The sequence below is a fragment of the Pelecanus crispus genome, chromosome 2, assembly GCF_030463565.1.
Source record: "Pelecanus crispus isolate bPelCri1 chromosome 2, bPelCri1.pri, whole genome shotgun sequence".
NCBI classification, from domain to species: Eukaryota; Metazoa; Chordata; class Aves; order Pelecaniformes; family Pelecanidae; genus Pelecanus; species Pelecanus crispus.
The window spans coordinates 95,507,809-95,535,457 of NC_134644.1; the positions used below are offsets into that span (position 1 = coordinate 95,507,809).

Consider the following 27,649-nt stretch of genomic DNA (forward strand, 5'->3'; position numbering starts at 1 on the left):
TTACATATTTACTCTGTAGCTTCTTTATAGCTCCTACATTATAGGAAAAAAATACATGAAGTAATGTACACATACAATTAAACTTGTGCGAGTGCAGAAGTTCTTACTTTCTACATTAAACCAATCTTAAAATGACAGAATCAAGGCACTGAGACGGGTCATTATGTAACACCGTTAAAAACCCATACACTTCAAAAGGCAGCCCAGTTTCCTGTCGTTTAAAAGGTTTCATACTCCTGCTTGAAAGGTCAATGGAGAAAGTTAAGATTTGGGTGACTACAGACAGCACTTTTGACAATAACTTTTAGTCAAAAGCATATGGGTGAGATGAAATCTTTTGTGTTACAAAGGCATAGGAAAATCTAAATATTTAGCTCCAAACATCCTGCAAATATCGTTTAGCTTCTCGAAGCATAGCCAGGATTTTCATTGCTTCCAATTTGTCAGCTTCCATTTCCATGCTTAAAATGTCCACTACAGCATCACTTACACCATCAGCCATGTGCTTCTTATCTCTGCAAAAAAAATAGAGGAAAACGCATAATAATGTATTCTTCCTTTTATCAATGGCTTCAGAGGCAGGATAATATTGGAGAAAAGGCAGTAAAAATATCCCAAACAAAAATATAGCTTGTATATTGTATGGCAAGATTCTCACTGAGTTTACATGTAGCTGAGCATTGACAGTAAACAAGGGTTTCTCTCAGTCAAACATTACAAAGGTTTCAGCATGCTGTAATTTATAAGAAAAACCCCTTAGAACCCTAGTTGACCTGTCACAGAATAATTGTTTTCTTTTAGGGAGAATTGGACCTGCTGAAGTATTTTTTATCATTATATCACCATATGGTTCCAATATAAAAAAAAATAAAACCAAACTCCTCATGTATTAATAATGCTATTTTTAATAAAAATAGCTGACATTTATTCCTGCAGGAGAAGGTATTGACATTGGGCTCTATAGTCAAACAGTTTGTCCATTTATCAACAAACTTCCTAAAAATCTCAAACCTCCAGATAAGTTAGCATCCACAAATAAAACTTCCCACTGTAAAATATATTACTATCACAGAGCTCTAGCATCCTGGCCCACCCAGGCCTGGAACACAGCAGAAGACTGCTGCTATCTCAGAGCTGTGCAGTTTATCATCACATATATTCAAATATCACATTTTCTCAAGAGAAATCTATTAGCTTGAAACCTCCTATAGCTTAATTGAATACTTAAAAAGAAAAAGAATAATAAGTGACTAAGACAACCAGTGGAACTGTGTGGTTACAAGCTATACTTTCAAGACTATATTGGAAAAAATGGACATAGTGATGAAATTCTAGCATTCCAGGAATGCTCTTTCAGCATCATGTTGGTCCTTTCAGACAGCTCTAAGTCTTCCTAAAGCCTCAAAACTTCTGCTAACTCTGTTCTCTTTCCGAGACAGTCCATCTCCACTCCACTCACCCACATATATAGAAGTAACCTCTCTCTTTCAGCAGGACTCTGGCAACTTCCTTAGCATAAAGCCTAATGACATCTTGCACATATTTAGGTGGGGCTACTTCTGCAGTTGAAGAGTCTCTTGAGAAACAAACTTTAAGATGAGTTAACGTGCCATTTTCAAGAAAACATCTGAGCTCATCTCTGAAAGGCAATAACAACTGTTAGTAATGGCTCAGAGATAAGCATTCCCTCATGAATACAGAATGAATGCGAAATAGTGAACTTGCTTGAACAAATAGTCTCGATCCCGGTGTCGACAACCAAAAAACAGCCACGTCTCTCCAAATTCCCAGTCTGTATGTTCTTCTCTGAGCTTTTGCCTAAATGGACCAAAAAAACCCAAACCATCCATTCCTGTTTTATCAAGTGCAGTAAAACATCTATTACCTAGTTCTTACTTAAAGTAGTGCTTTAATAAACCCTGGATTGGCAGAAATGTGAAATGACTTAAGATAAATCACAGTCAAACCCTCCTCCTTTGAGTTTCTTGACTACTCACTTTTGGTTCAGCTCAAAATTCATCAACTTCAAAGTTTGGAGGTTTTTTTCTGCCACAGTTTCATATTGAAATAGTCAAGACTGACACTTCCAAACATCTCACAAAACAATCCTGACTGCTGAGTAAGGAGATCATTGCCCTTTACGCTTCATTGGAAGCCCTGTAAAAACACCTGGGAAAACTCAGCACAAAGCAGTTTTAGCATGCTTTCCATTTAGCTGTAGAAACTTACTAGACTTTATGAATAACAATCTATTTACTACCACATCATCAGAAGAGTTAATGCATTTTCTTGAAATAATTCTGAAGGTATTACTTTAGAGGGGTTTTAGCTGCAACTTTCTGGTTACATTTTGAGAGAGAGATTTCATTTATCACTGATCAAATGCTTATGGAATGCTATGAATCCTGTAAAATAAAATGCAAAACACTTCTAAGAGATAAAGGTATATTTGGGAGTTAAAATTAAGTAGTAAGGATTGTACATAACAATTTGGTTAAAGCGAAAGCATGGAGTCAGAAACATCATGTCAAAATTTCATTTTTCTCTCAAATAAAATGGTTTAAAAATAATTGTTACAGGATTCAAGAAACTCCATTATCTTGCTGGAACTAATGAGCCACATAGGAATGGTATGTTGGTTACCTATAAAACCTGCAACTATTCCCGCCCAAATATTCCACCCTTCCCATTCCTCATTTCCTCTGAATGATCATGTTTTTACATATTCTTGGTGATATAGTATTTGTCACTTTTTGAACAAGCATCTCTCTGCCTTGCAAAATTACGCTGCTGCAGTTGGAGGGGAAAAAAGGACCTACCTTCCCTCAAATACAAACCCACAAAACCCAAGACTACTGCCCAGTTGAGGGTTCAGGTGCCAAGCTCCTCATCTTAAAACGTCAAAATGCATAAACACACAGAAATAAGGGAATGTGGAAGAAAACTTGACATTCATCATGCCAAGGCTTTTAACATAGATGCCACTTCTGAAGGAAATTGATTTTGAATACCAAACTTAAGCCAATCAACACTGTTTCTAAAAACTACCAACCTCTTACAGGACTTCCACTAGCAACGCACAGATAAAGGATTTAATTTCTTATTACTATTCCTGTAATTCACCCAATTCCTCACATATCCACTATGAATATTAAATACAGTCAGATGAAAGTGTAAGTTTTACTCATTTGAAAAAACAAATAAATACACAAGCACTGCTTGTTTAAATCAGCATTGTTTCTAATCAGCATACCACTTACAAAAATTAAAAAGAAGTTAAAAAGAAAAAAGATTAACTGCATTTGTACTCAAAACCTGAGGCTGTGTTTTCTTCAACATAAAAAGGCTGCTTTTTGGGTAACAACTTGGTACACACCTATGTTGTAGGAAACCAATAAATGGTGAAATTCCTGTTCCTGGACCAACCATCATAAATGGGACAGATGGGTCTGCAGGTAAGTGGAAAGTATTGTTTGGACGAGCAAAAATAGATATCTAAAATGAAATCAGACAAAATACAACTGAAGAATATTCTTAAGCACTGAAAATACCATGAAATTTTTAGAACCTTCAGGATATTTACATAGTGTATGTGTCCACATACCCTTCCAAATCCTGAGCTTCAGAGTTTATTTTTAATGCCACACAGACATTCAGAATAAAATCTCACATGAGTTTCTGAAAAAAACCACACCATATTTACAAACCTATTAATCCATCTGGAGGAAAACTAGGGAAAACCAAACAAACATGAGTTTCTGAATATGAAAGTTGACTGCACCATAAATTTGGGGAATATTGTTACAGAATTCATGGAAAGTTTGGTGTTGGTACTCAGAGGGAAGTAAAGCTAGTTTATTACTATTATAGGCAATTCAACCTTTTTTTACATTGTGGACATCTAAAAATATTCCAGTGGAGGTGAGGATTTGTTTAAAACAGCAAATTGAAGCCTACTGATACTGAGCTTGCTTTCTTAATTTTCATATGAGTTTTACATGATCTCCAAAAATGCATATGGGTGAGGGGAGGCAGATAACTGCTCAAAGATCTTGGAAAATGGTTTCTGTCATTCCACTGATAAACTCTAATTTTGATCTTCAGATCTGTACCTGGAAGGAAGTATAAACACAGTTTTCATAGGAGCTCAACAACTATTCTCTGAGGCATGGCTAACATAATGTATAGGAAATGAGACATGACTATTTTGAATTCTTTAAAAGATTATTCAAGACTCAGCAGCAGCCATAGCAGAGCTTCATCCATTAAAGTCATAAGCAAACATCCAATTTATTTTGCATATTAATTATGAAAGGATTTGAATTTACTTTCAAGTTTAAGGAAGGAGTGAAGCACTAGACCAAGTTATTTAAACTTTGTTCTGCAAACCTGAGTGGTTTAGCACTAGTCATTTCTTCTCGTTTAATTCACTACAGATACTACAATGTTAAACAGGATTATTTTTCTGGTTTCATGATGATAAAAAATATAGTATAATTCTTGCTGGTGGGGGGCAATATTTGTATTTCTGTTATACTTACTACTTTAAACCACACTTGAGTTAGGAAGCTATTTTCCCTATTAATGATTCCAAACAGGTCATTCCTGTAAAAAATACTGCAAATGGTAAACACATTTATACTGTAAAGTGTCTTCGATTAATCTAAGGTCGTTTTGCATAAGATCGGAGTCATCTATTTTGTATTGGTATTCCACATATTTCTGCAATCTACATGTATTGCTGCACATTTATCTATGCTGAATTCTAGCTTGCACAGCAGATACAAAGTTCTGAACTTTATTCAGATTAATTTTGTAATAATCCTTTTTTTTCTTTTTAACTCCACCTCTTTCATGTTTGATCTTTAATATACTGCAAATCAATTATATTTTAAATAAAGAGCAGATGTGAATACTGGAATAAGATATATGATGCACATACTGATTAGGTTGTCTTTTGAGTTAGTTTTAAAAATGAAGATAACTTGTATGGGTTTTCCTTCCATTTTGCCAGACCAACACCTTGAATTATTGGCACAGTTTTCTTGTAACCAACTTCTGTGCTTGTTTCCATTTTTCTTAATCTAATATAGATTAGACTGGCAGTAGTTCTTTTGTCATATTAATTATATAGTAGAATTCTAAATTTTTAATAATTAGCTTACACCTAATAACTTTGAGACTGATTAATTACATAGATTCTCTGCCACAAAAGGAAAACAGGCAAAAAAAAAAAAAAAAGAAAAAAAAAGAAAAAAAAAAGAAAAGAACCTTCTCCTAATAATACCCACCATGCTAAACCTTTGATGCACATCAGAAAGACCACAGACGACTGCCCCCTGTGACACATTCAAACCTTGGTCTTTGCAAACTGCGTGAGACCTGACAAGAAGTGAGTTTTACGATTTCTCCCCTATTATCTGCCACCCTTTCCTGGAAATGACCAGGTGCCTCTCTCCTACAACACTAACAGGCATAAAATTGCACAGTGGTATTTTAGTCCATGAAAACATCCTCCAAGACTTGCTTAGGACTACACTGGCATGGAAAACAATTCTGGCCTTTCAGCAATGGAAGTTTCACAACTCGGGTATCCACAGATAAAGTAAAATATAAGTTTAGCAACTTAGCAATGAAGTTCTAGACACGTTACAGAGTGAAGGGTAAACTTGCAAGTAGGGCAGAACTGCAAAATGAAGGTGTATACTGCCGAAACTCCCCGCATTACATCAGAGCAGTGAACAAAGAAACCTGCAGTTGTTTCAAACATGCATAAATTTAACAGTTAAAGAATTTAGATCTAATATTCATACCTTTTCAGTTGAAGGGCTTCCTGCTTTTGTATCCAGAGTGTTTTTACTGGGGTGCAGTAGAGGTGCCACTAACTCAGCAAGCCACCCTGTACATACTCCTTTCCGTGAGACTGGTCTAGCGGGACAGGCAGGGAACTCCACAATATTAAATACAAAACACAGTTTTCCTGGCTGGTATAAGTTTGAACTGTAAAGACAAAAGTATAAAAACCCACCAAAACCTGAGAGACAGCTGTACAATCTTAGATCAGGTCCATCTGCAGCCCAAACCACCTCAATTGAATCAAGATTCTCAGTGTTCAGCTAACTGTGTGATATTTATATATAGTTAGAAAATATCTTAAGGTTCAACTCAGAGGCCAGTGCTTACAGAAGGGAATAAAAATTCCTACTAGATTCACACGTGTGTGAGCTTGTTCTTGAGAACTCTACCAAAGTCTTGCCAGACACTCAAACCAATGTTGTTTGAAATAGTCAAACCTTGTGTTTTTTGCAGCAGGGACACAGTCACTTTTTCCTCAGGTTTTACCCTTCATTCCTCTATTTCTTCTTTAGATTATAACGTACACACACACATTTGAGAAAAATGTATACCTAAATTACCAAGGAGATATAATTTGAATACTTCATTACCTTGACACTGAATAGGATCTGGCTTGTAATTTAGGAAGATGTTCTGAAAAATTAAAAAACAAACAAACAAAAAAGCATCACTTATTATTTGATTCACCCCAATGAAAATGAAAATATCATATAATGAGTGTTTACTGGGTGTCTACAGTACAACAGATTACAAGCATATTATAATTTAACTGTAATTCTACCCTATTAACATTCAGTGTTTGTGGTTCAGAAATAAGCTATAAAGATTTGAACTGTATTTTGAATGTTTTTTAGACTTTGTGGAACATCTGTTAGACATCCTATAAAATGAGGCCACAACAGTTAATTTATGGGGTTTTTGGTCAAGTAAAAACAACTGTAAGGTGCACAGAAGAGATGCCAGTAGCTAGTGGACAAGGTGAAGCCTGAAATTTAATTTTCCCTACTTCTCATCTAACAGCTCAAAAGCTCTCAGAATAGGAATTCCTTGATTGAAAGTTTCCCATATATAATGTCCTAGAAGCAGATGTGCCAGTTCAATTTCAAACCACTATGAGTACCTATGCAAATTTTTGAAATCACAGCTAAAAAAAAAAACCAGACAGTTTACTGGGCATTTTTTCAATGAGAAACCCAGTGTCTGTCTGTCTGTCTCTGTCTCTACCTCTCACTCTCATTTATATATATGTATGTTTGTACCTATACAGAAAAGGTCAAACTCACTGGTGCCTTCAAAGGAATGACTTGCATGCAGACTGCACATTTTGGCTGAGCAGAAGGGCATATTGAAAGGAGACAGACATATTGCTAAGTGACTAATGTGGTGGGGAATGGCGACAATAAGCGAGCAATACCAGAAAAATTTGGCATAGCAAATGCCAGAAAACATACAGTGGAGTAACAGGGTAACATACAGCTTAACTGCTTTTTAGCTGTTTTTCCACACATACCACCCTTTTGCAGATGTTGCAACCAGTACATGGACACCCTGACATATTTTAAAGATGCTCTGCTGCATAAGATAGTTCCAAGTCAGAGTTAAGGAAAGCTAGTTCAGTGAAATCACTTAAAGAAGGCACTAAGCCCATTCAGCACATTACTTCCCTGGGGGAACACATTTGAAAAACTTTCAGAGTTTCCTTTTATTCAGTTCAGTTGCTACAGCATGTTCAATACCACCTTTGAAAAGCTAAGTGTTTTTGCTTTCACTGTGAAAATTCATATATTTGTATAAAGTGGAGCAGAGCTTGTATTTATTTTTTAGACATGGAGAAGATGATTGCAAGAACATAAAAAGTGATTTTTTTTGTTTCATATAATGAAACATTAAGAAATTCTGGTTTTTAAGCTGGAAAATAACTGCAGTATTTTCAGATGTATTTGAGATGGTTACAGTTGGAGTCTCATTCCTTCAATGTTTTGTATAAGAAACCCAGTGAGTGTGTTGGATGTTACATAAACACAGATATACTGGGAAAAGCTTTCTGTTTTAACAGGTGAAAGTGCAAGAAAAGAACATGTAGGCATGGAAGTTAGGAGTTGTAAAAACATGTCTGTTTTAATTGTAAACAGTTGATGAACTGTTTCTTAAAGACCCTAATCCTGCAAACACCTTATGCTTATTTTTTATGCACAGGAGCAATCCAGAGTCAACCGAAGCATAGGTATGTATCTAAGTGTTTGCAAAATGAAGGCCAAAGACTACAAACTGGAGAACAGAGCTTTGTTCCCCAGCAAGTTTTAGTTTGATCGCTATGGATACCATAATATTTCTAAAACAGTTAACTTTTCATTCTTGGGAAATTGAACATTTAGTCTGATGCACTTTCAGAAACCAAATCTAATTAAATCTAAATCTTTCACTTACCAATTAACAGGTTAAGTGAAGGCTTGCAGCTTGGAAAAGCATGAAGTAAATCTAGCAAGCAAACATTAGAATCTCTTATAAAGCGTGTGTAATCAGAGGCTCCTTGTCTGCTGCAAAGCTCTTGAAGCCTCCGTTTTTCTCCTGCATCACTGGTACATTCTACAAGAGCTCGCAAAAATGCCTGCAGGGAAGAAAATAAGAGTGAAGGGTAAAAAACTTGTCCATTTGGAAAAATAGTCACAAATCTGGGAAAAACCTGGGATGCCTTGAGACAGGAAGCAGTCACCTGATAGGTCAACAGATAATACAATTTATTTCCCAATGCACACTTTCACCTACTATGACAAATTTACATTTTTCTTGTCTTTTTTTTTTTTTTTTGGCTGCTCCTCTAATGTCTGGGACAAGCTAGCAGGTCAGAAAATCCTACTAAGCCTGAGCAGGGGAGACACAAATAAACAGGCACAACCCATTCCCTGAAAAATCCCAAATCTATGAAAGGCTTTCTTATTTATGTATTTGCACTTTAGTTAAGTAAACAGTTCCATAACACACATTAATTCAAGACAAAACACTATTTGCTAAGTTACAGAAGCCAGAGAAGGAATAACAAGAAGTCTTAGAAGAGGTATTACTGTAAATAAAGTATGGTATTTAATGAGTCATGTAAATGTCGCTGCGGTGTTTTATTCCATACTTTATGCCTACATAATGGTACTGCAAACTTTTCTTAAGGGAAAATTAAATTGAGCATTGTAAGATGAAGTAAAAATCAGATGTAAATAGTTACAAGTTTTTTCCAAAAGCAAGGTGGAAATAGACACAGTGCATAAAAGTGATCTAAACAACAAGTGCAATCAGATGACATATTCTACACAAAAGAATACTTGGAAAGTAATTTGAGTGTGCTCAAACACTGAGCTTCTAGACAATAGTTTTGAGCATGGAGTTACACAAAGCACATTCTACACTGAACAGGTAATAAAGCAGATAGGTTATAAAAACTGGCTTGGGTGATATTCCCCAGCCAGCACTCTCTGACTACTCTTATTGTTGAGACAAATTTTCGAAATTGTTAAATGCAGTTTTGAAAAGGTTGAAACAATTGGAAAATTCTCTTCTCTTCTGCTGTGAAATACACTAAATTGAGTGAAAAGGTCCTTCCAAAAATTGATTTCCTTCAGAGACCCAACCAACACAACTGTTTAGCTTCATCCTTCATACAAAGTTATCTTTAAAATGTTTTTTGACAATACCAGAAATACACATGCATTTCCAGTTGCAAGCTTCCATTTTTTTTGCAGGCACAGAACAAAAGGAAAATAATATTCACACATTGTGAGAACAAATACTATACAAGCAAAAATCTTTCTTTGAATTCTGCCAGGTTACTGAAATGCCAAAGAAAAGCTTCAAAATAATTTAAAAGACATTATGGTATACTTGCATAGAGCAACATACGTATTTTTCAGTGACAAAATTTGACAGATATGGCTCCCTCTGATTAGAAAGAATGATTGCTCTAAAATGCCTATGGGGACAGGTTCAGTCAGCCTTCCGGTTACCTGGCACCAAATATCTAATACTTTTCTATTTACTTCCAGACTACTTATGAATCAAGGTACTGCAGAATACAAATAGAGATTTCGGTATCTCATAGTTTGCCAGATAAAGTACCAGAAGTGAAATTTCTCAGAATAAAGTACAAACAGCAGCATAAAACCTGACAATCCTTATTCACCAAGAAACATGGTAACTACACATGAAGCAAGGGTAGATCTGTAAGAGCCCATACAGCATAGAATTACTAAGAATTTCTCTTTAAAAGAACGAACATATAAACACCTTTTTGGGAATTGCTCTTATTTCCAGACACCAGGTTAGAATGAATTTCAGAGTGCTTCTTTCAGGGATGTGTTTTGGATGAGCTGCTCCTAGTTCAGTGGGAGAAAAACAAAACAAAACAAAACATGCATCTATTAATACCCAAAAATGGCATCACAGAGTGCTTGTTCCTTCAATAAATACAAGAGAGCTAAACTGCATTCAATTCTATATGTTTGAGCCCCAGCTGGTTAGTGGAAATTATAAACTAAACAGCAACACAGTTTTCCAATGAAGTATCAATGACAACTTTCCAATGAAAAGTCAAAACTTATCAGGAAAGCAGGAAACAAAGAGAGGGGTATAATACATGAGTGTTCAAATAAATTTCATTGCTAAACCACTCAAGGCTTTGTTGCCACTTTCCACCTTGAAGAAATTCAGAGGAATGCTTACCAGGAAAAGGAACATCCACATTTTTTTCCTGTCTATCAGTAAGCACTCTTGAAAATCAGAACATGCTGAAGTTTTCTAATGACCTAACCAAAGGTGTATGCAGCCAATGCCAAGCTGGAGCTTCTGAGACCTAGCAGATCCAAGGGGTTTCTGTACAAGCAAATTGTAGGGCACCTGTTTGGTGCCTGTTAGGGCACCTTTACATCCTTCCTGCAACATCAGTATAGGAGAAGAAAGGGAACTGCTGTAGGCAGGAAGGAGAGAATATCTCTCTGTGCCTATTCGAGGAGACCTTCACTTTGAACATGCTGTTGACACTGTCTTTAAGTTACAGAGAGAGATTCAAATTTTATGTAGCCAGGTAGCAGGGCTCCAATTTGCACAGAAAAACCTAGTAGCCTTCAGGAGGGACAAAATTTCAAGCCCATCTTCCTATGAAGATCTGATGATTTTGGCCCTCCATTACCTCCTCCTTCCCTATACGCTTCCCTTTTAATTGCTTCCTTTGTAAATGTGCTTGATTCTGTGAAATCTGTACATAGTGTAAACAGTAGAAGTAGCATACCTGTGAAATCTCCCCACACCACCCAATCTCTTGCTGCTTGCCTTTGCACAGTTGTTGGGCCCTTGACGGGGTGACACTGCCTTGAGCTTGAGGGTGCTCAGGAGCAGCCCTGATCTGAAGGGAGATTCTTACAAAGCTGGGACCCTCCTGGGATTTTTTTGTTTGTTTGTTTTTTGGGCAGGGGTGAGGGAGGAGAAGCAGGTGTGTTTGGAGGGGGTCTGTCCCAGAGGAACAAGGACAATGGGGGTTCCCCAACAGGGAGGGTGCAGGGGGAGCGGGTTCAGCACAGTGGGGCTAGATAACAGCCATACCAGCCCTGCAGACGCAGGGCTCATCCCCAGTGCAGGGACCAGGCTGTAACTGATACTGGCTCTGCACCAAATCTAACTAGTGACCCCGTGCAGCACAGGTTAGTTACTGGAGTGGCGGGTCAAGCCTGGGGATCAGCTGGGCCTGGACATCCCATATAATATGTTACAACATGGCCTGTCATGTAAACTCACCTCTTTAACAAGTGAGTTACTCACCAATTCCAAGAACAAGGGTCCATCTACATCTCATACTTAAGGGACAACTCGTGTTGCCCTCCGTGATGCAGGGAATCTCGCCATGGGAACTGATTTACCCATAGACTGGAACAACAAAGAGCCCTACCCCATCCTGCAGAACTAAAGGCACAGCTCAGCAGCACCATTAAGACACTGACTGCAAGGCAAGAGAAGAGTCATTCTGACAGGTCCAGCCGTCCAGGCATACCTTGAACCTGCAGCTACCCTTTCTGAGGCATGGGATCTTAAGACTCAGCAGAACAGATCCACATAGACCTACAAGCCCCTTAAAAGGCACCCTGCAGCAGCACTAAGTCTTCTGCTTCAGAAGTGCAGTCCTCTTAGGGTGTAAAAGAGATTGATGTGAAGTGCTGTGCAAGGAGAGATTTTACTTTCAAGTGAGGGGTTGTTAGGTTATGTGATTAAAGACTCATCTCCATAAACATGAAGGAGCACAGAGGAAGAATGAGATGGATGAATGCCAATGCCAGGCTCAAATTCCCAGTCAGAAGCTAACTCATCTACAGTAAAACCAGCAGCAGCATTCTATGCATCCTCTTTTTTAACACATCTCTGTGACTTCCAACATGCCTCCATGAAATGACAGCTGTGTCCCAATACTACAGATAAAAACATTCAAAACTATGCATACCAACTACTACCAACACAGGAAGGAGTATTTGTTCATGACCAGTGCATCAACACCATACCTTTCTTTTTAGTGCCCTGCTTAACCTTTACGCAAACGAAGCATTCTCGTTTTTCAGAAAGTCCCAAGATGTGAAGAAGTTCTTCCACCTCACTGAGATTGTTGGGACATATTACACAGAAGGCATCTCCAGGTTGATAGTTAAAGACTGTATCCTGTTTTAAAATACGAGATCATTTCTATCAAGTTGTATCACAAACCGAGGCCAACGGCATCCCCATTCCTAACAACAATCTTCCTATTATCACAGTCACATAAAGTCCTGTGTTCTTTTACTTTGTACTAGCACTTCACTGTTTGGAGCACATCAGAAACTAAATACTCATGTTTTCTTTTCAGGTTTAACCTTGCTAATTAGAAAAATCTTTCCTTATCTGGTTTAAATATTTGGACACTCTTTAATAAGAGCTGCTAAGCAGCCTAAACAGAAGGAAAATAAATATGTATTAAGAGGATGTGTTATATAATCAAGCGCCAGACCATTAATTACTGACGTGCTTTGTTTTCTGGTTTGAGAAGAGCAGAGAAATGAAGTCCTCATAATTAATGCAACTTTGTATAGAGATACATTATCACTAAAACAAAATTTGCTGGTTAAACTGTTTGATGAACTGTGACTGAAATGACCCCAACTGTGTTTATTTTCTGGAGGAAAAAAGAAAAATTGCAAGAGAAGAGCACAGTGAAAATTAAAAGTTATCTCAGATCTTAAGACCTAGATTCTACTTAGTCGGCTGAGGTTCTTGTACGCAACTGCTGAAACCCTACTCAAGCTTCTGCCTGTTATAGGAATATACAGAACTAGACTTGCATCATTATGTTTCCCTTATGCATGAGGCGAGGTGACCTGCATACACAGACTGTTGAGAACATTAGGAAAAAAAGGCAAAATATGTTCAAATTTTCAGTGGGTGCTGATGACAGGATAGATGTATACATACAAAAATAAGCAAAAACCCATGTCATCTCAGAGACTCAGTTGCTCAGAACTTAATAGACTATATTCACACCTGAGATTTAAAGATGTCCCATGGATATGGATACAGATTAGGCTAACAGAGTCCAATAAAAGTTACTGCCCAAAATCACAGTATCCCAAAGGCAATATTCCACAAATTTGGAAAACTGCTCAAAAGCAACATATTTTCCTTTTAAAGATTTCCTGTAAAGTAATATCGAGCACTTTTTGTGCTTCATCTTCAAACCAATATACAAAATATGATCTTCCCTGAATAAAATAAACCAGTTTTTACACCTAGGATAACAGAGGTTGACAGTTTGAGTAGTATGTGAACAAGTCAGAGCAAATGAACGTCAGAGGCAGAAACAGTGCTCAAGAGCTAATGATTCTTATCACTTGATCATATGAGTCAAATTATTACTTGTGTAGATTACCTACCACAAGGAATAGTCACAATTTACTATACAGTTTCTGAATACTCCCTAAGTTGTATACTTACAAACTGAAAGATTATTTATTTTCAATATTCCCTGCCTGCCCTTCTCCACTGCAAATTCCTTCAAAAAGGTGTTTCAGTCAATACAATATCCATGGAACAACAAACAAATTGATTTGATACACTATTTCTGTTTTGACTTCCATGGAGTCGTATCTTTCAGTGAACAAATCAAGCTTTGCATTTACAAAATGGATCAGCATAAGCTGATATCCTGTTGTATAGGGAATTCTTTTTTCTTTTCAAACAGTCAAGTAAATAATTTTTCCTCCAGTTATTATACATAACACACACATGCTTTTCACCTTTTATTTTCATCCACTAAAGAAAAAGCCATCACTAACTTACTGCAATATCTAGTTCCAAGAGCAATGCAGTTTTTATCGCATCTTCTCTAGTGAGCTGAACTGCTTTTGTAACTGGCACTTCAAAGGTTGTTCCTTCTGAAATCAGTGAGGACAGATGTGGATTCTGAAAAAGAGGACAGAAAACTTGCACTAAAAATGCAAATGACCTGAATGACAGCTTAGTATGACATACAGGAATTAGTGTTGGTGCAATTTTTTTGAAACAGTCTTAGAAAACAAGTCAAAACAATGAAGAAAAACATGAATCTTCTATATACATAGAGTGTTTTGCTCTACATTTTTAAAAATCACATCCAAGCAGTAACAGGTATATATTCAACTATAAAAAGTCAGTAGGCTTGAACAGTCTAATGGGCCTAAACTACTATCAAATGCAGCTAGCTATTTGCTTTTTCAAGCACTGCCTTGAAAATAGCCAATTGGAGAATGGCATTTATCTTAAAACCCAGAAAATTCCCGTCTAATTAAAGGATTACTAGGTGTACAGAATGGACATAACAAGTAAGAATAGAAGCTATTTAAAAACATCACTGAAGATTTACAGATTAAGACTTCGGAGTGCAGACACAGGCAATTTATAAGAGGAATTTTAAAAACTATAGTTAAATTTAGAGCTAATCAGCAAACTCCAGACTACAAAAGAGCATCATGTTAAGCCACAACATTTCTGCACAGGTGAAAATGTGCCCCAAGAATTGTAAATGGGCACCAAAAATAATTCTAGACTACCTCTGTCAAAAGCTGTCACTTGAAGATCAGACTACAGCCCTCATTTCTCCATCCCTATTGTCAGCAAGCTTCATTTGACGTCAACACAGACAAAAATTAAAAGAGATGGGAGAGATACCAAATGTCCATAACAATACTCTGTGAAATGGAAAGGAATTATTCAACCAATAAGAGAATATTGGTTAATCTGAAGATTTCCTATTTAAAAAAAGAAGACAGGAGAATCACCTGAGACCAACAGTTGGAAGTTTTATTATTCTCTTAAAATTTTGACACGGCAATTAACAGCTTGGGCCGTATCAAGTTATTGTGCACCAGCTGGACTGTGATAACTGTCTACATTCATATTCCTTCCAAGTCAAGTTCAAGGCATAATGAGATCAAGATCTAAGATAAATTGTATTATCTTACACTTTCCACAAAGGCTTAAGCTGCAGACAGTTACTGCTCTGCTACTAATAAGCAGCAGCTTGTTAATTCAACCCTGAGACTCAACAGCCCAGCACATAGATCATACAAGTAACGAGAGAGACCATGTATGCAGCGTTCTTTAAATGGCAGGGGGTCTCTTTTTGGAGATATCAAAACCTCAAGTTGACGCATTTCAAAACAAGCCAAATTCAGCTGTGCTTGGCAAAAAATACCCACGACTGTTGCAGTGTGAGATACTGGAAAAGGACATGAATTGTGTCATACTTGTAAAAAACATGACCCTACATGGGACCTGCTTGTTGGCAAGGTCTAGCTGACCATGTCAAAAATGGCGCCAAAGGAAAAAAACCAAACCTGCATTTGATTCTTTCCAAGGCTCAAGAATTTATACCTGCTTTATACCTGAAATCCAGACCATAATCTTTAATTTGTCACTGAATTCCAGACTAGTAGATTCAGCTTTTTCAATCTGCTGTTTGAAAGCAAAATTTACTTTTTTTTCTATTTACAGAAAAGTTAAGGCATCGATATTAGAACCTGATCAATTATTTCAGGGATTGGCCTGAATATATGCTATGACTTTAAAATAAGAAAATGGGCTCTTTTAACCACTATAGCACCACCTTCAACCTGAGTATTAGTCTTTAACTGAAGAGTACCTCTAAATCACAGAATCATAGAATGCTTTGGGTTGGAAGGGACCTTTAGAGGTCATCCAGCCCAACCCCCCTGCAGGGAGCAGGGACAGCTTTAACCAGATCAGGGTGCTCAGAGCCCCAGCCAACCTGACCTTGAATGTTGCCAGGGATGGGGCCTCTACCACCTCTCTGGGCAACCTGTTCCAGTGCTTGACCACCCTCAGTGTAAAAAATTTCTTTCTTATGTCTAGTCTAAATCTATTCTTCTTTAGTTTAAATCCATTATTCCTTGTCCTGTCACAACAGGCCTTATTAAAAAGATTCTCCCCATCTTTCCTGTAGGTCCCCTTTAAGTACTGGAAGGTCGCAATAAGGTCTCCTCGCAGCCTTCTCTTCTCTAGGCTGAACAATCCCAACTCTCTCAGCCTGGCCTCATAGGAGAGGTGTTCCAGCCCTTGGATCATTTTGGTGGCCATTAAAGTGTCTTTATCACAACCCATGAATTTTACTTTTTTTTTTCCCCAATTCTCTCCCCCATCCCACTGTGGGCATGGGGGAGTGAGCAAACAGCTGTGTGGTGTTTACCTGCCAGCTGGGTTAAACCACAACACACTCTTACAAAATTATATTAGCCAGACTAAATGATTCTCTCAGCATTAGCATTGACATTACCATTACCCTTGTGGCTGTGTTACCCTCAGCCCTTGGCTCCCTGTCCCTTAAAGAGCAGCCATCCCTCACTCCTCCCTCGCACAGATAACCAAAACGTCTGCCCTCTGGCAGGCAACCAGAAAAGTCACGCTTTCCAGTTCATTTTGAACACTAAATATGCCAACTGGAGATGATCACCAGCTCATGCTAATTCTTCTCTTTGTACAGCAGGTCTTCATTCAACAAGGTTTCATAGGAAAAGCACACCGGCTTTCAATCTACAGTTCATCTTTTTTTTCCAATAGTAAAATTATGATCATGTTTTTACAATGACAAGTTTCTCTGTTATTAAATATGCAGCAAGATTTTAGGCAATTTTACACCCTCTTAAGGCATTCTGCAAGTACTAAAAATTTGAACAGAAATTGTACTATACTCCTTCCTACAGGAAGATGTTTTCACCGTCCTAACATAAGCCAGAAGATTTTATCTTCCATTCCTGGCACTGCAATGTCATCCCTTTATCAAATTATTATTTAGCTAAATTATACTTTTACATCAGTGTTCATAACTTGTATGGTGGTAACTACATTTTCACAATATAAATGGCCCTTTCACTTACAATTTAAAAACCTCCTGCATTTGGGGATGTTATCTCCTCTATATAAGTATCCATTTGTTCTTTTGAGCTGTATGTAGCAGTATACACTCATGCTCCTACCAGAGCTGGAGGCTTTCATCATTCGAAGTGAAGTCCTTACCTCACCATGTGTGTCCTGAAACTGCACCTCTATATATTCTGGTGGCAAGGCAGGAATATTAAGAGCAGACTGAGAGACAGGAGGGACAGAATGAACAAGTGAAGGTTCGGTGTCTCTAGTTGAAACCACAAGATGGATGTCAACCGGTTTCTGTGTTAGAACATCAGAACTCCTCACTGTGTCATCTTCTAGCTTCAAGTTCTGTACTTCTGAGCTTAAGTTGAGTTCATGCCCAGCGTGCGGGGGTGCAGAAAGAGAGCTAGAAACAGCATCACTGCTCATGCCTTCTTTTTCTTTCTGCAACAGAAATGTTTCCTTGAGGGCAAGCCAAAGTCCATCAATCCAAGGATCAACCACTAGTTCCAAACTGGTGAGGGAAGAAAAAAGAAAAAAAAAAAAAAAAAGAGAAAAGAATGGTTGACTTATTGTGACTTACTGGACTGTTAATTCACAAATAATGAAAAGACCATAAAAGCTAAACACACTATTCATTTTGTATTTTTAATATATATCTGCAGCTGTTACCAAGATGACTGTTTTGTTAAAAAAATATTTTCACTTAGTTATTACTACTATGCAAATTTACAGAGTCTAAAGTGTGTAACAGCCTTGCTCTTCTTCCAGTTTCTCATTTTTATTTTCTTACACTGAACTTTATGACAGGAAGTTCCAACTTTTCACTGTGCAACAGCAACATCAATAGCTTACACTAATGTTCCATTTTTATTATTTTAGAACACAAGATACAAGTTTTACGGTTATGGCAATGTTTGTGTTCAATTGCTTTGTATCATCACGCACAGAACTGATATAATTTGCAGTTCAAAATAAATAAGCCAAGACTGCAGCCTACCGGCCAGAAAGAGCAACAGAACAGGAAGGGAGTTGTTTTACTTAATTCCTCTACAGTGTTCCAAAAAAACCCCAAACCCCAAAACCAAACAAAAACAACATTGTAGGGTTTGCCTAAAGCAGCTATACTGCAAGATACGAGCTTGGATAAAAGTCTGATGTGTGCGGTACCACACATACTAGGAACTGGATTTATTTTTATTTGATTCAGTAAAGAGACTACATTTTTAAACCCCTCCACTTATTCTGAATGACTTAATTTCTAAAACTGCTAAATACTCTCCATTTTTCCAGGCATTACAGATGTTTGCTCACACTTTAAAAATCGAGTTTTATTTAATGGCAATTAAGATTGAAAAGGCATACTGTGTTCAGACAGGACTCATTCCTATGAGGTGCTGAGTACACAGGTTCAACTGATTTCAGAGTTCAGAATGTTTAGCCAAATTCACATGTAATTATTGCATCATGAAGAAGTAAAATCCAAACCCATTCAGCTCTTACCCTACACAATCATCTGCTAATCCTGTGTCGTAGAAGTGCTGGGCACCAAGTTCTTGAAGTCTTCGGTCTACTGTCTTTCCACCATTACAAAAGAATGTGTACTCTGAATCTCCCAGACCTAGCAAATTCAAGGAAAGAGGAATCATGTCAATCAGCCAGTCACCCAGGCTACACAGGCAAAGATCTGCAAAGACAACACAGGATTTTCTTGCAGGCAAACAGAAGAATCTGATATAGCAAAGTGCATATTACCAGAACACTTTTATGACCTTCAAAAAAAATTTGTGTTTTTTCCAAATCAGAGCTGAAAAAGTGGTTTCTCCTTCACAAATGTAAGCCACTGAATTTCTCTGAAAACACTTTGCTTTCAATATTTCACATTCCAGAAGAATGTTTTTTTAGTTTGATAAGTAGAAAACCTCTCTTACAGGAAAAATGTAAGGAACTGAAATAATTAGAAGAGTGAAACTGATAAACTATATGTGAATTACCAAAAGAAATTATCTCACCTTCAGGTTAAAATTGTTAATATATGTCAACAACATAAGGGAGAGAGTATTAAAAGTAATTAAAAAACATTGGAACCTTGGGGGGGGGGGGTGGAACAACAAACACAGGAGCGGTTTTAAACAATATGAAGAAAGAAATATAAGAAAATTTGCATAAGGGAATCTGGTCCAACATCATCCTCCCCAGGAATCAGGGATTTCTTTGCAGATCTCATTTTCACTGCACTGGGTTTTCTGCCCTTTAACAGTCATGAAGATGTTCTATTGGAAGATGATTTTCTTTGCTATCAGTTAAACAGTCAGTTTAACAGGACTCAGGAGATATGTTCATGGAGGACCTGTGATTTTAAGAGATCAGCTAAACCACTAGGCAATAGCATGACAGCTCCTCAAAATGTTACATGATTAGGATGCATATATTTGCCCTGGTTTTGGCTGGGGTAGAGTTCATTTTCTTCCTAGTTGCAGGCATAGTGCTGTGTTTTGGGTTTAGGATGAGAAGGATGTTGATAACACACTGATGTTTTAGTTGTTGCTGAGTACTGCTTATGCCAGTCAAGGACTTTTCAGCTTCCCATGCTCTGCCAGGCACACAAGAAACTGGGAGGGGGCACAGCCAGGACAGCTGACCCAAAGTGACCAAAGGGCTATTCCATACCATATGACATCATGCTCATTATGTAAACTGGGGGGCGGTTGGCCAGGGGACAGTGATCGCTGCTCGGGGACTGGCTGGGCATCGGTCAGCGGGTGGTGAGCAATTCCATTGTGCATCACTTCCTTTGTATACTATTATTACTATTATTATTATGTTTTTATTATTACTACTACTATTGTACATTATTTTATTTCAATTATTAAACTGTTCTTATCTCAACCCACGAGTGTTTCTCACTCTTATTCTTCTGATTCTCTCCCCCATCCCATCGGGGTAGGGGGAGTGAGCGAGCGGCTGCGTGGTGCTTAGTTGCTGGCTAGGGTTGAACCACGACAATATTTCAGACTTCCACATTATATATCTACTAGAAATTTCCTTCTAGTGGGTACTTTCCTTGCTAGAAATCTGTAAGTTTCATCACTCCTACCTATCAACTTAAACTTGTCAGGCAAAAATAACCTAAGTTAAATAGAAGTTTCTGGAGTTTGTTTAAACACAACCTGAAGACTCAACAAACTGACCTTACCATCAGCTCAAGATATACCAGATGCATTTTGCCAAATCTGTATTTTGCATATCAATCTTTAACCAAAAGTTACATTCCTTCTACTGTCAAGTATGACATTCAAATTAAAAAAATTATTGTAAATTTAAAGGGATGGGATGATCTTAAAACCTTATTTTTAAGAATATTTTATACTGCCTTTTCCTCTGTATAGAATAATGCCCATTACTCTCAAAGTCAAGTAAACTCATCTAGTCCATAGAGACTTGACACAAAATTAAAACTTCAACAACTATAGATAGCTTATATCATATTTTGTTTATGCAAAGAAAATTAAACTATAAAAAAATTAAATTGGTAGCTTACATTCAGATCACTTCTGTGACACTTTATTGCTTATAGAGGACACTACACAAAAAAAGCTGTTCATGCTATAAAAATAAATGATTTATAAGCACGTCAAAAAACCCAAATAACTTATTCACAAGTAAAAAATATAAAAATTATTCAGTGACAGACAAGTGCTACAATAATACAGAAAATACTAAATCACCTAGTAATCCATACTGGAGATGTGCGAAATGATCAGGTGGCAAGGTCGCGTCTTGAATTTTCTTTACAAACTTACGGGCAGTGTCTGGTGGGTCTCCAGTACCGGTAGTGGAAATAACAATAACTACAGGATCCTTTTCTGTTTCCAGGTTATACTACAAGTAATAGAACAAGTAAGTTACAAGGTGCCATTTGATACCTATTTGTGACCGTAGATATTATCTTCCACCCTTCCTTTCCCCAAAGGTACACAGAAAAATGTTTAATCTCATCTTACCTGTATAAACCACAGAAAGTCTTTCAAATAATCACAAGTCATTTTGGGGATGCAACTTATAATCCTGGTTGGAGTTTTCAAGACCAGACTGGGTAAAGCCCTGAGGAACCTGCTCTGACCTCAGCTGACCCTGCTGCGAGATGACCTCATGAAGTCCCTTCCAACCTGAGTTATCCTATGATCCCATACACAAATGCCAAAGGGCAGCATTTTGAGCAGGCTAGTACACACATGAAGAATACTTCACAACTACACTCAGACAGCTTAAACGCACAACTCCTACAGTATTTGTTTTGTCAAGTGGAAAAAGTATTTTTGTAGGTACGATCACAATCACACAGTTATCCTGACAACTTCACACAGCTAACTGGGGTACAAACTGTGGGGATCACTTTTAAATTCCATTAGGGATCATTTGGTTCTGTCTGATAACTTCCACATTACACCTGTCTTTGCCACAAAAAAACCCCTGTGCTCTCTGAACAGAGATAATCAGTCACCATGCTCTACAGTCTGATTCATTTTGGCCCCATCACCCTGCCCCCAACTCATTTCTCTCCCCTTTGCTAATACTGATCTTTCACATTTCCAATGGTTTTATGGGGGCTACTCCCATTATACCAGGCCGACAAGAACTGCCTATATTTGAGATTGTGCATCAGTTCCGTAAAATCAGGTCTCATGCAACCATTTATTACTTCTCAAGTAAAAAGCACTCTACTTTTTTGGTTATTCCAGCTTTCCACCGATAGCGGGCTGCAGCACTGTGCTCGCGTGCTGCCTGTCAGGTCACCCGCACAACGCGCTCTTCCAGAGCTCCCCTATGGGTTACGGGTTTTGAATCACATGGACAGCTAGCAACCTATGTGAAACACAGCTCCACAGGGTCACAGGCTCCTTGTTTGGGAGTCACATCTGGAGGTCACCTAGTCCCACCCTATGCTCCAAGTGGGACTAACTGCCAACGCTGCATTAGGTCAGCTATGATTCTGGCTGAATTTTGAAAACTTCTAAGAGTAGAGATTGCACTTTTCTGGGCAGCCTCTTCCATCCAGAAGAACTTCTCCACCAGTGTCAGATCTGAGTTTATCAGGCTGCACTCAGTGGATTTTGCCTCCTGTTGTAGAGTCTTCTGCTGCCAAGAAGAGTTTGGCTCAAGTAGGCTGCTATTAAGTCACTCCTTAGAGTCCTTTTTGCCATAATAAGCAACCCAAGCTCCTTTTACTGCTCCCTGTAGGCTTCAGTTTAAACTCTTTCCCAGCATTCCAAGTTTAATAAAATAGTAGGGTTATGAGAAAATATAAATAAAGATTGCAAGAGATACTATGTTTCATTTCAAGCAGCTTCATGACTGCAATGCAAAACTTCAGAGTTTGAGGAGTTATGTTCTGAATACTTCACTCAATAAATCACTCAAACCTTACCCCCTCCTCAAGCTGTGTAAAAAGTTACCCCTTACACCTACAATCCAAAAAGGTTAGGAATACAAAGAAAAGGCATATCTAGGGGTTTTGATGTTGTCACTTTTGCCAAAACTTTCCTGAAGAACCTAAAAGGAGTTGCATGGAGCAAATTAAATTACCACCTGGAAGAGTGTCCTGCCTCTGACAGCTGCCAATAGCAGGTGCCTAGAGAAGTATAAGAGAGTAAGCATGCAAGGATATTCCCCAAGTACTTTGCCAGACTTCAGCGAGTTGTGGTCCAGGGATATTCCAAACAGACATTTTGCCTTTTACAAGTTCAGGTGAACTCCAAGTACCCACAAATTCCTGACGCTTCCAAAATTGGACTGTAAGTTGTGCAAAAAAAAGTCCTTAAGAGTCCCATTGCAGTAACCCAGATTTTAAAAACTTCCACAGCTGATTTGGTAAGTACAAATGCAACAGATTCTGCAGTGCATTGTCACAGGTGACTACTGTGTTTACAAACAAAAGCAAATTCTTCAAGTAAAAAAAGCAAGGGTCTGCTAGCATCACATAAAAATTTACCATAAATTGTGTTCCATTCAAAAAAAAAAAGAAAAAAGAAAAAAAGAAAAAAAGAAAAAAAAGAAAAAAGATACAAGCTCAGAAAGTAAAAAGTGGTGTATTAGAACAGAGGTAGGATTAGTTCACTAAATTCTTGCTTGCTCCATTGTACATTCTCCTCTGCAAACTTAAAGACCTTTTGGAAGCCAAACGTTTGGCAACAGATGTCCTGCATTAATTTGTGTCAATTACTGGGAGTCTGATATATCACTAAACCAACAAGAACCTTACACAATTACGTAGTTTTTTATTCTACCTTTCACTTCTTCCTATATCCTTAGTGTTACATCTTTGTCTCATTCTTTCTCTGTCCTTCAAAAGTACTCTTCAGCTGAGGACAGCAATGCCACACAACAGCAGTGAGCAGCCTGCTCAAGCTGTGAATGATTGCTGAAGGAAGAGGATGGGATCATGCACCCAGATATGTCTTATGAAGAACAATACATATCATGGCAAATGTGCTTATTCAGATAATTCATCCAAGGCTGACTACCTGCACTGTGACCCAAAATGATCTCCATTTAGCCTCCTACTTTACTGCACCTACCTTATTTCCACTTCACTTCAGTCTTTCATCAAGCATAAAAAGCAATCACAGTAACCAACCAAAGATTTATGACCTTTCCTCACTTACGAGAATGTAGGTGAGAGACACTACTTGGAAACAGCCGTGTTTCTGAGACTTGAGCAGTATTTGAACATTCATTTTTGTATGGCAACAGGATCACATTATAACTATTGACTCTGTAGCTACCTATTCCATCCATAGACTTTCACAGCAATCCCTTTAAGTGATGACAAGGTCTGAAAAATACCCAACAGCTGCATAAAGATGGACCTTCTAACTGACAAATATGGACAAAACAGAAACCTCTTACTTCCTCACCTAAAACTTATATGCACACCTCTCTGAACCATGCATGTTGTGGAATAAACTCTCAGATCTAATATGTCCAAAGGACTTGTCCTGGTTTCGGCTGGGATAGAGTTAATTTTCTTCCTAGTAGCAGGCATAGTGCTGTGTTTTGGATTTAGCATGAGAAGAATGCTGATTGATAACACGCTGATGTTTTTAGTTGTTGCTAAGTACTGCTTATGCTAGTCAAGGACTTTGCAGCTTCCCATGCTCTGAACAAAAGAAACTGGGAGGGGGCACAGCCAGGCCAGTTGATCCAAACTGACCAAAGGGCTATTCCATACCATATGACGTCAGGCTCAGTATATAAACTGGGGGGGGTTGGCCGGGGAGCAGCGATCACTGCTCGGGAACTGTCTGGGTATCGGTCGGCAGGTGGTGAGCAATTGCATTGTGCATCACTTGCTTTGTATATTATTATTACTATTATTATTATACTGTTATTATTATTATTTTACTTTATTTTATTTCAATTATTAAACTGTTCTTATCTCAACCCAGGAGTGTTTCTCACTCTTACTCCTCCAATTCTCTCCCCCATCCCATCGGGGTAGGGGGAGTGAGCGAGCGGCTGCGTGGTGCTGAGTTGCTGGCTGGGGCTAAACCACAACAGGACTTCACAAGAGGCCCCACCAAATTCAAGAAAGCTCCTGCTCCAGTACGTTATGCCACCCTGCCTTCCCCTCCCCAATTACACTTAAGCTTCTAGAAGTTCTCTTTACTTATAGTAAAGGGTAAGGAAAAGCTTAAGTGATGAAATCTACAAAGCTGCAGAAATTACTTTTTTCCTCGGTGTCCAATTATCACATTCTCAATTCAGTACATCTTTCTACCTCATCAATAACTTGCAGCTCTGAGTTGTCTTGCTAAATTTGACAAAATAGATTTATTCAAGTGGCAGGCCAGTAACAGGGCTAGAAATATCCTGCCTATCACCCTCCTGAAAATAATTTCCAAACCTGTCAAACGCAGAAGAAATGAAACGGAAGAATATAAGGAGAATCTTCACATTCCCTGCTGGCTGCATAAAAGTCTCTTTGAAACACTTTGCTACATACTCAGTGAACATTCATTCAAAAGCAGACGTCCAGCTACCAAACATGTAGTGCATCCCCAAGAAAGCAACTTGTTAAAAGGGAACTAAATTATTTTTATCAATTTTTCACATTTTCAAGTGAATGAGAAAAACTCTTTTAGGTGTTATTTTTTGCTCATCTCATATGAAATACCAGGCTATCAAGTTTTGTTTGGTTGTTTTTTTTAAATGTTTTCATTTGAAGACATATGGTTGAGAGTACTTTGTGACAGAAATTACAGTCTATATTGCTTTTAGTTACAGACAGACACTAACAGTTTTCAGATCCTTACCCTTGGATAACAGCAAATAATAAAAAGCCACTTCCTTGCTCCAGCCAAGCTTTTTCTTTCTTTCTGGAATATAACTTGAGTGTATCCAGTGTGAACTGGAGTGAGTGCATATGCTAAGTAACTCAAGAAGACACCACAAAAGCTCTGGGTCATGCTGGAGCCCACAGTTAACAGAACACAGAACCTCAATGCAATACAAAAACAACAGGAAAAAAAAAAGCGTCATTTCTGACAACAGGAGAGCTGACTAGTAAATACATAATTCATTCACTACTGCATATATAAATAGTTTTCAGGAAGTCACTGCACTGCTGTTAGAAGAGAGATCAAAGATATATTCATTTACTGTTCTAATAAGAAAAATCACAAGATGTACCTTTGGCAGAAGACTGTTAAGCATCTGTGAGTATTGGTCCAAATTACTGATTTACTGATAAGAAACAAAAATTTAAAATTATATGGTTATATTTCAGGTGGGTACACATGCTCAGCCTTCACTATTATTATCAGCCACCACTCAAACACACGAAGAAAAATGCAGCTCTTAAATGTCTACTTTTTCAAACCAGCATGGAGTATCTCACCTTGTCCATTTCACTTATACAGTGCATATCAGCTTCAAGTCCATGGGCACCTGCTTGCTGCCATATTTCCTCAGCTATGGCTTTTGCCTGCCCCTTTTGTGTTGCATAGAGGAGCAAAAACCTCTTTTTTAAATCACAGCACATTTCCCAAAACAGAACACTTTTTTTTTTAAAAAGACACTGCAGTGGAAAAAAAGAAGGGGAAAAAAAAGTTAATTTATTGCATGCAGAACAGCAAGATTTTGCTTTGCTTATTAGATTAAGGAGAGATACTTTAAAGGATAGCAGTATTGGTGTTTAAGTTGGAAATGAGGCATCTACTCTGAAGAGAAGCCATTTCTCACAATCTACCCTTGTAGGCCAGGTTGCAAAGGACTCATGGTATTGGTCATATGTGCTGTACTGCCTTGATGTTGTAGAAATATTGTAACATCTCCAGTATCAAGAATCTAGTTTGTAAACAATACAATAGAGAAACTAGTTTCATGAAAATATATACTTTTTTTATTATGCAAGTTATATTTTCCACTTTAAGTCAGTGACTGCTTTGGTCATTTTTCTGAGATGTACTTCAAAACAAAACAAAACAAAACATAGACCTGGTGAAGTCAAACTACAATGCTTGAGGGGAAAAAAAAAAAAATTCTCAGCTTCTTTCTTTCTGAAATCAGTATTTTTTGCCTGAATGCCTTTACGCTTTACTGTCCACTATATCTATATTTCAGAATGCAAACATTGTTTTTCATTTCATATTTCAAAAAGGAGCTTGTTATGCAAGTGCAACTACAGAATTGACTGTTTGGGGCTTTTTCTCCTAAAAATAAGAAACCATCTTGCAGAAATCTGCTGTAGTATAAAATGTCACTCCCTCACAAAGTCTGGCAAGTGGTAGGATGAATGAGATGCACATCCTTATACATTCACCCATCCCATGAAAGCTTGAACGCAAGAAGTTTTCTTTCATGATTTTGACACAGACAGAACACAACAGATGTAAGGACAACTTCAAGAAGCAGTGAATAAGAGAGACAAGCAGAATGTCCCTCGTGCGTATATTACAAATTAATCTGTCAATACTTTGTCGCTGCTAGGAAGCTGCGGTAGAACTCAAATACCTAGAACTACAACCGAGTAATTTTCAGTTCCCAACTCGAGATTTTTTTCACGTGCCTGGGCCCAGTTTGCTGTACTTCACCTATTGCGCCCACACAGATTGAACTATGTGTTGAAAGCATTCAGTGTCCCAGCCACACACACTGATTTATGGAAACCTGTGGCTAAGTAATTTGAGGCATATCTTTTTCCTGTTTCCTTCAAGAGAAAACAAACGTAGCTCAACTGCCTAAGAAGAATACTGCACCCTGTTGATATGGCATGATGTTTCTCCCCACAGTACTGTGGAAGGTTTCCCCTCCTAGAATTTTTTTTTTTAAAGCATACTTGTAAATCAAAAGTGGTAAAACTAAGTGATAGCTT

The 27,649-nt window shown here is 37.9% G+C and overlaps 1 protein-coding gene across 1 annotated transcript; it reads right to left on the minus strand.

Annotated features, from left to right (window-relative positions):
• Positions 1 to 370: 370 nt before the first annotated feature.
• Positions 371 to 26,317, minus strand: MTRR (5-methyltetrahydrofolate-homocysteine methyltransferase reductase). Its single transcript, XM_075705681.1, has 14 exons — positions 26,174 to 26,317; positions 21,003 to 21,156; positions 18,778 to 18,895; positions 17,422 to 17,788; positions 14,191 to 14,313; positions 12,387 to 12,540; positions 10,129 to 10,217; positions 8,284 to 8,464; positions 6,447 to 6,489; positions 5,814 to 6,000; positions 3,377 to 3,495; positions 1,726 to 1,818; positions 1,460 to 1,639; positions 371 to 515 (listed from the first exon to the last, which is right to left on the minus strand). The coding sequence occupies exons 1-14, from the start codon at positions 26,315 to 26,317 to the stop codon at positions 371 to 373; spliced, it is 2,097 nt and encodes a 698-aa protein (XP_075561796.1).
• Between the last annotated feature and the right edge of the window lie 1,332 nt (positions 26,318 to 27,649).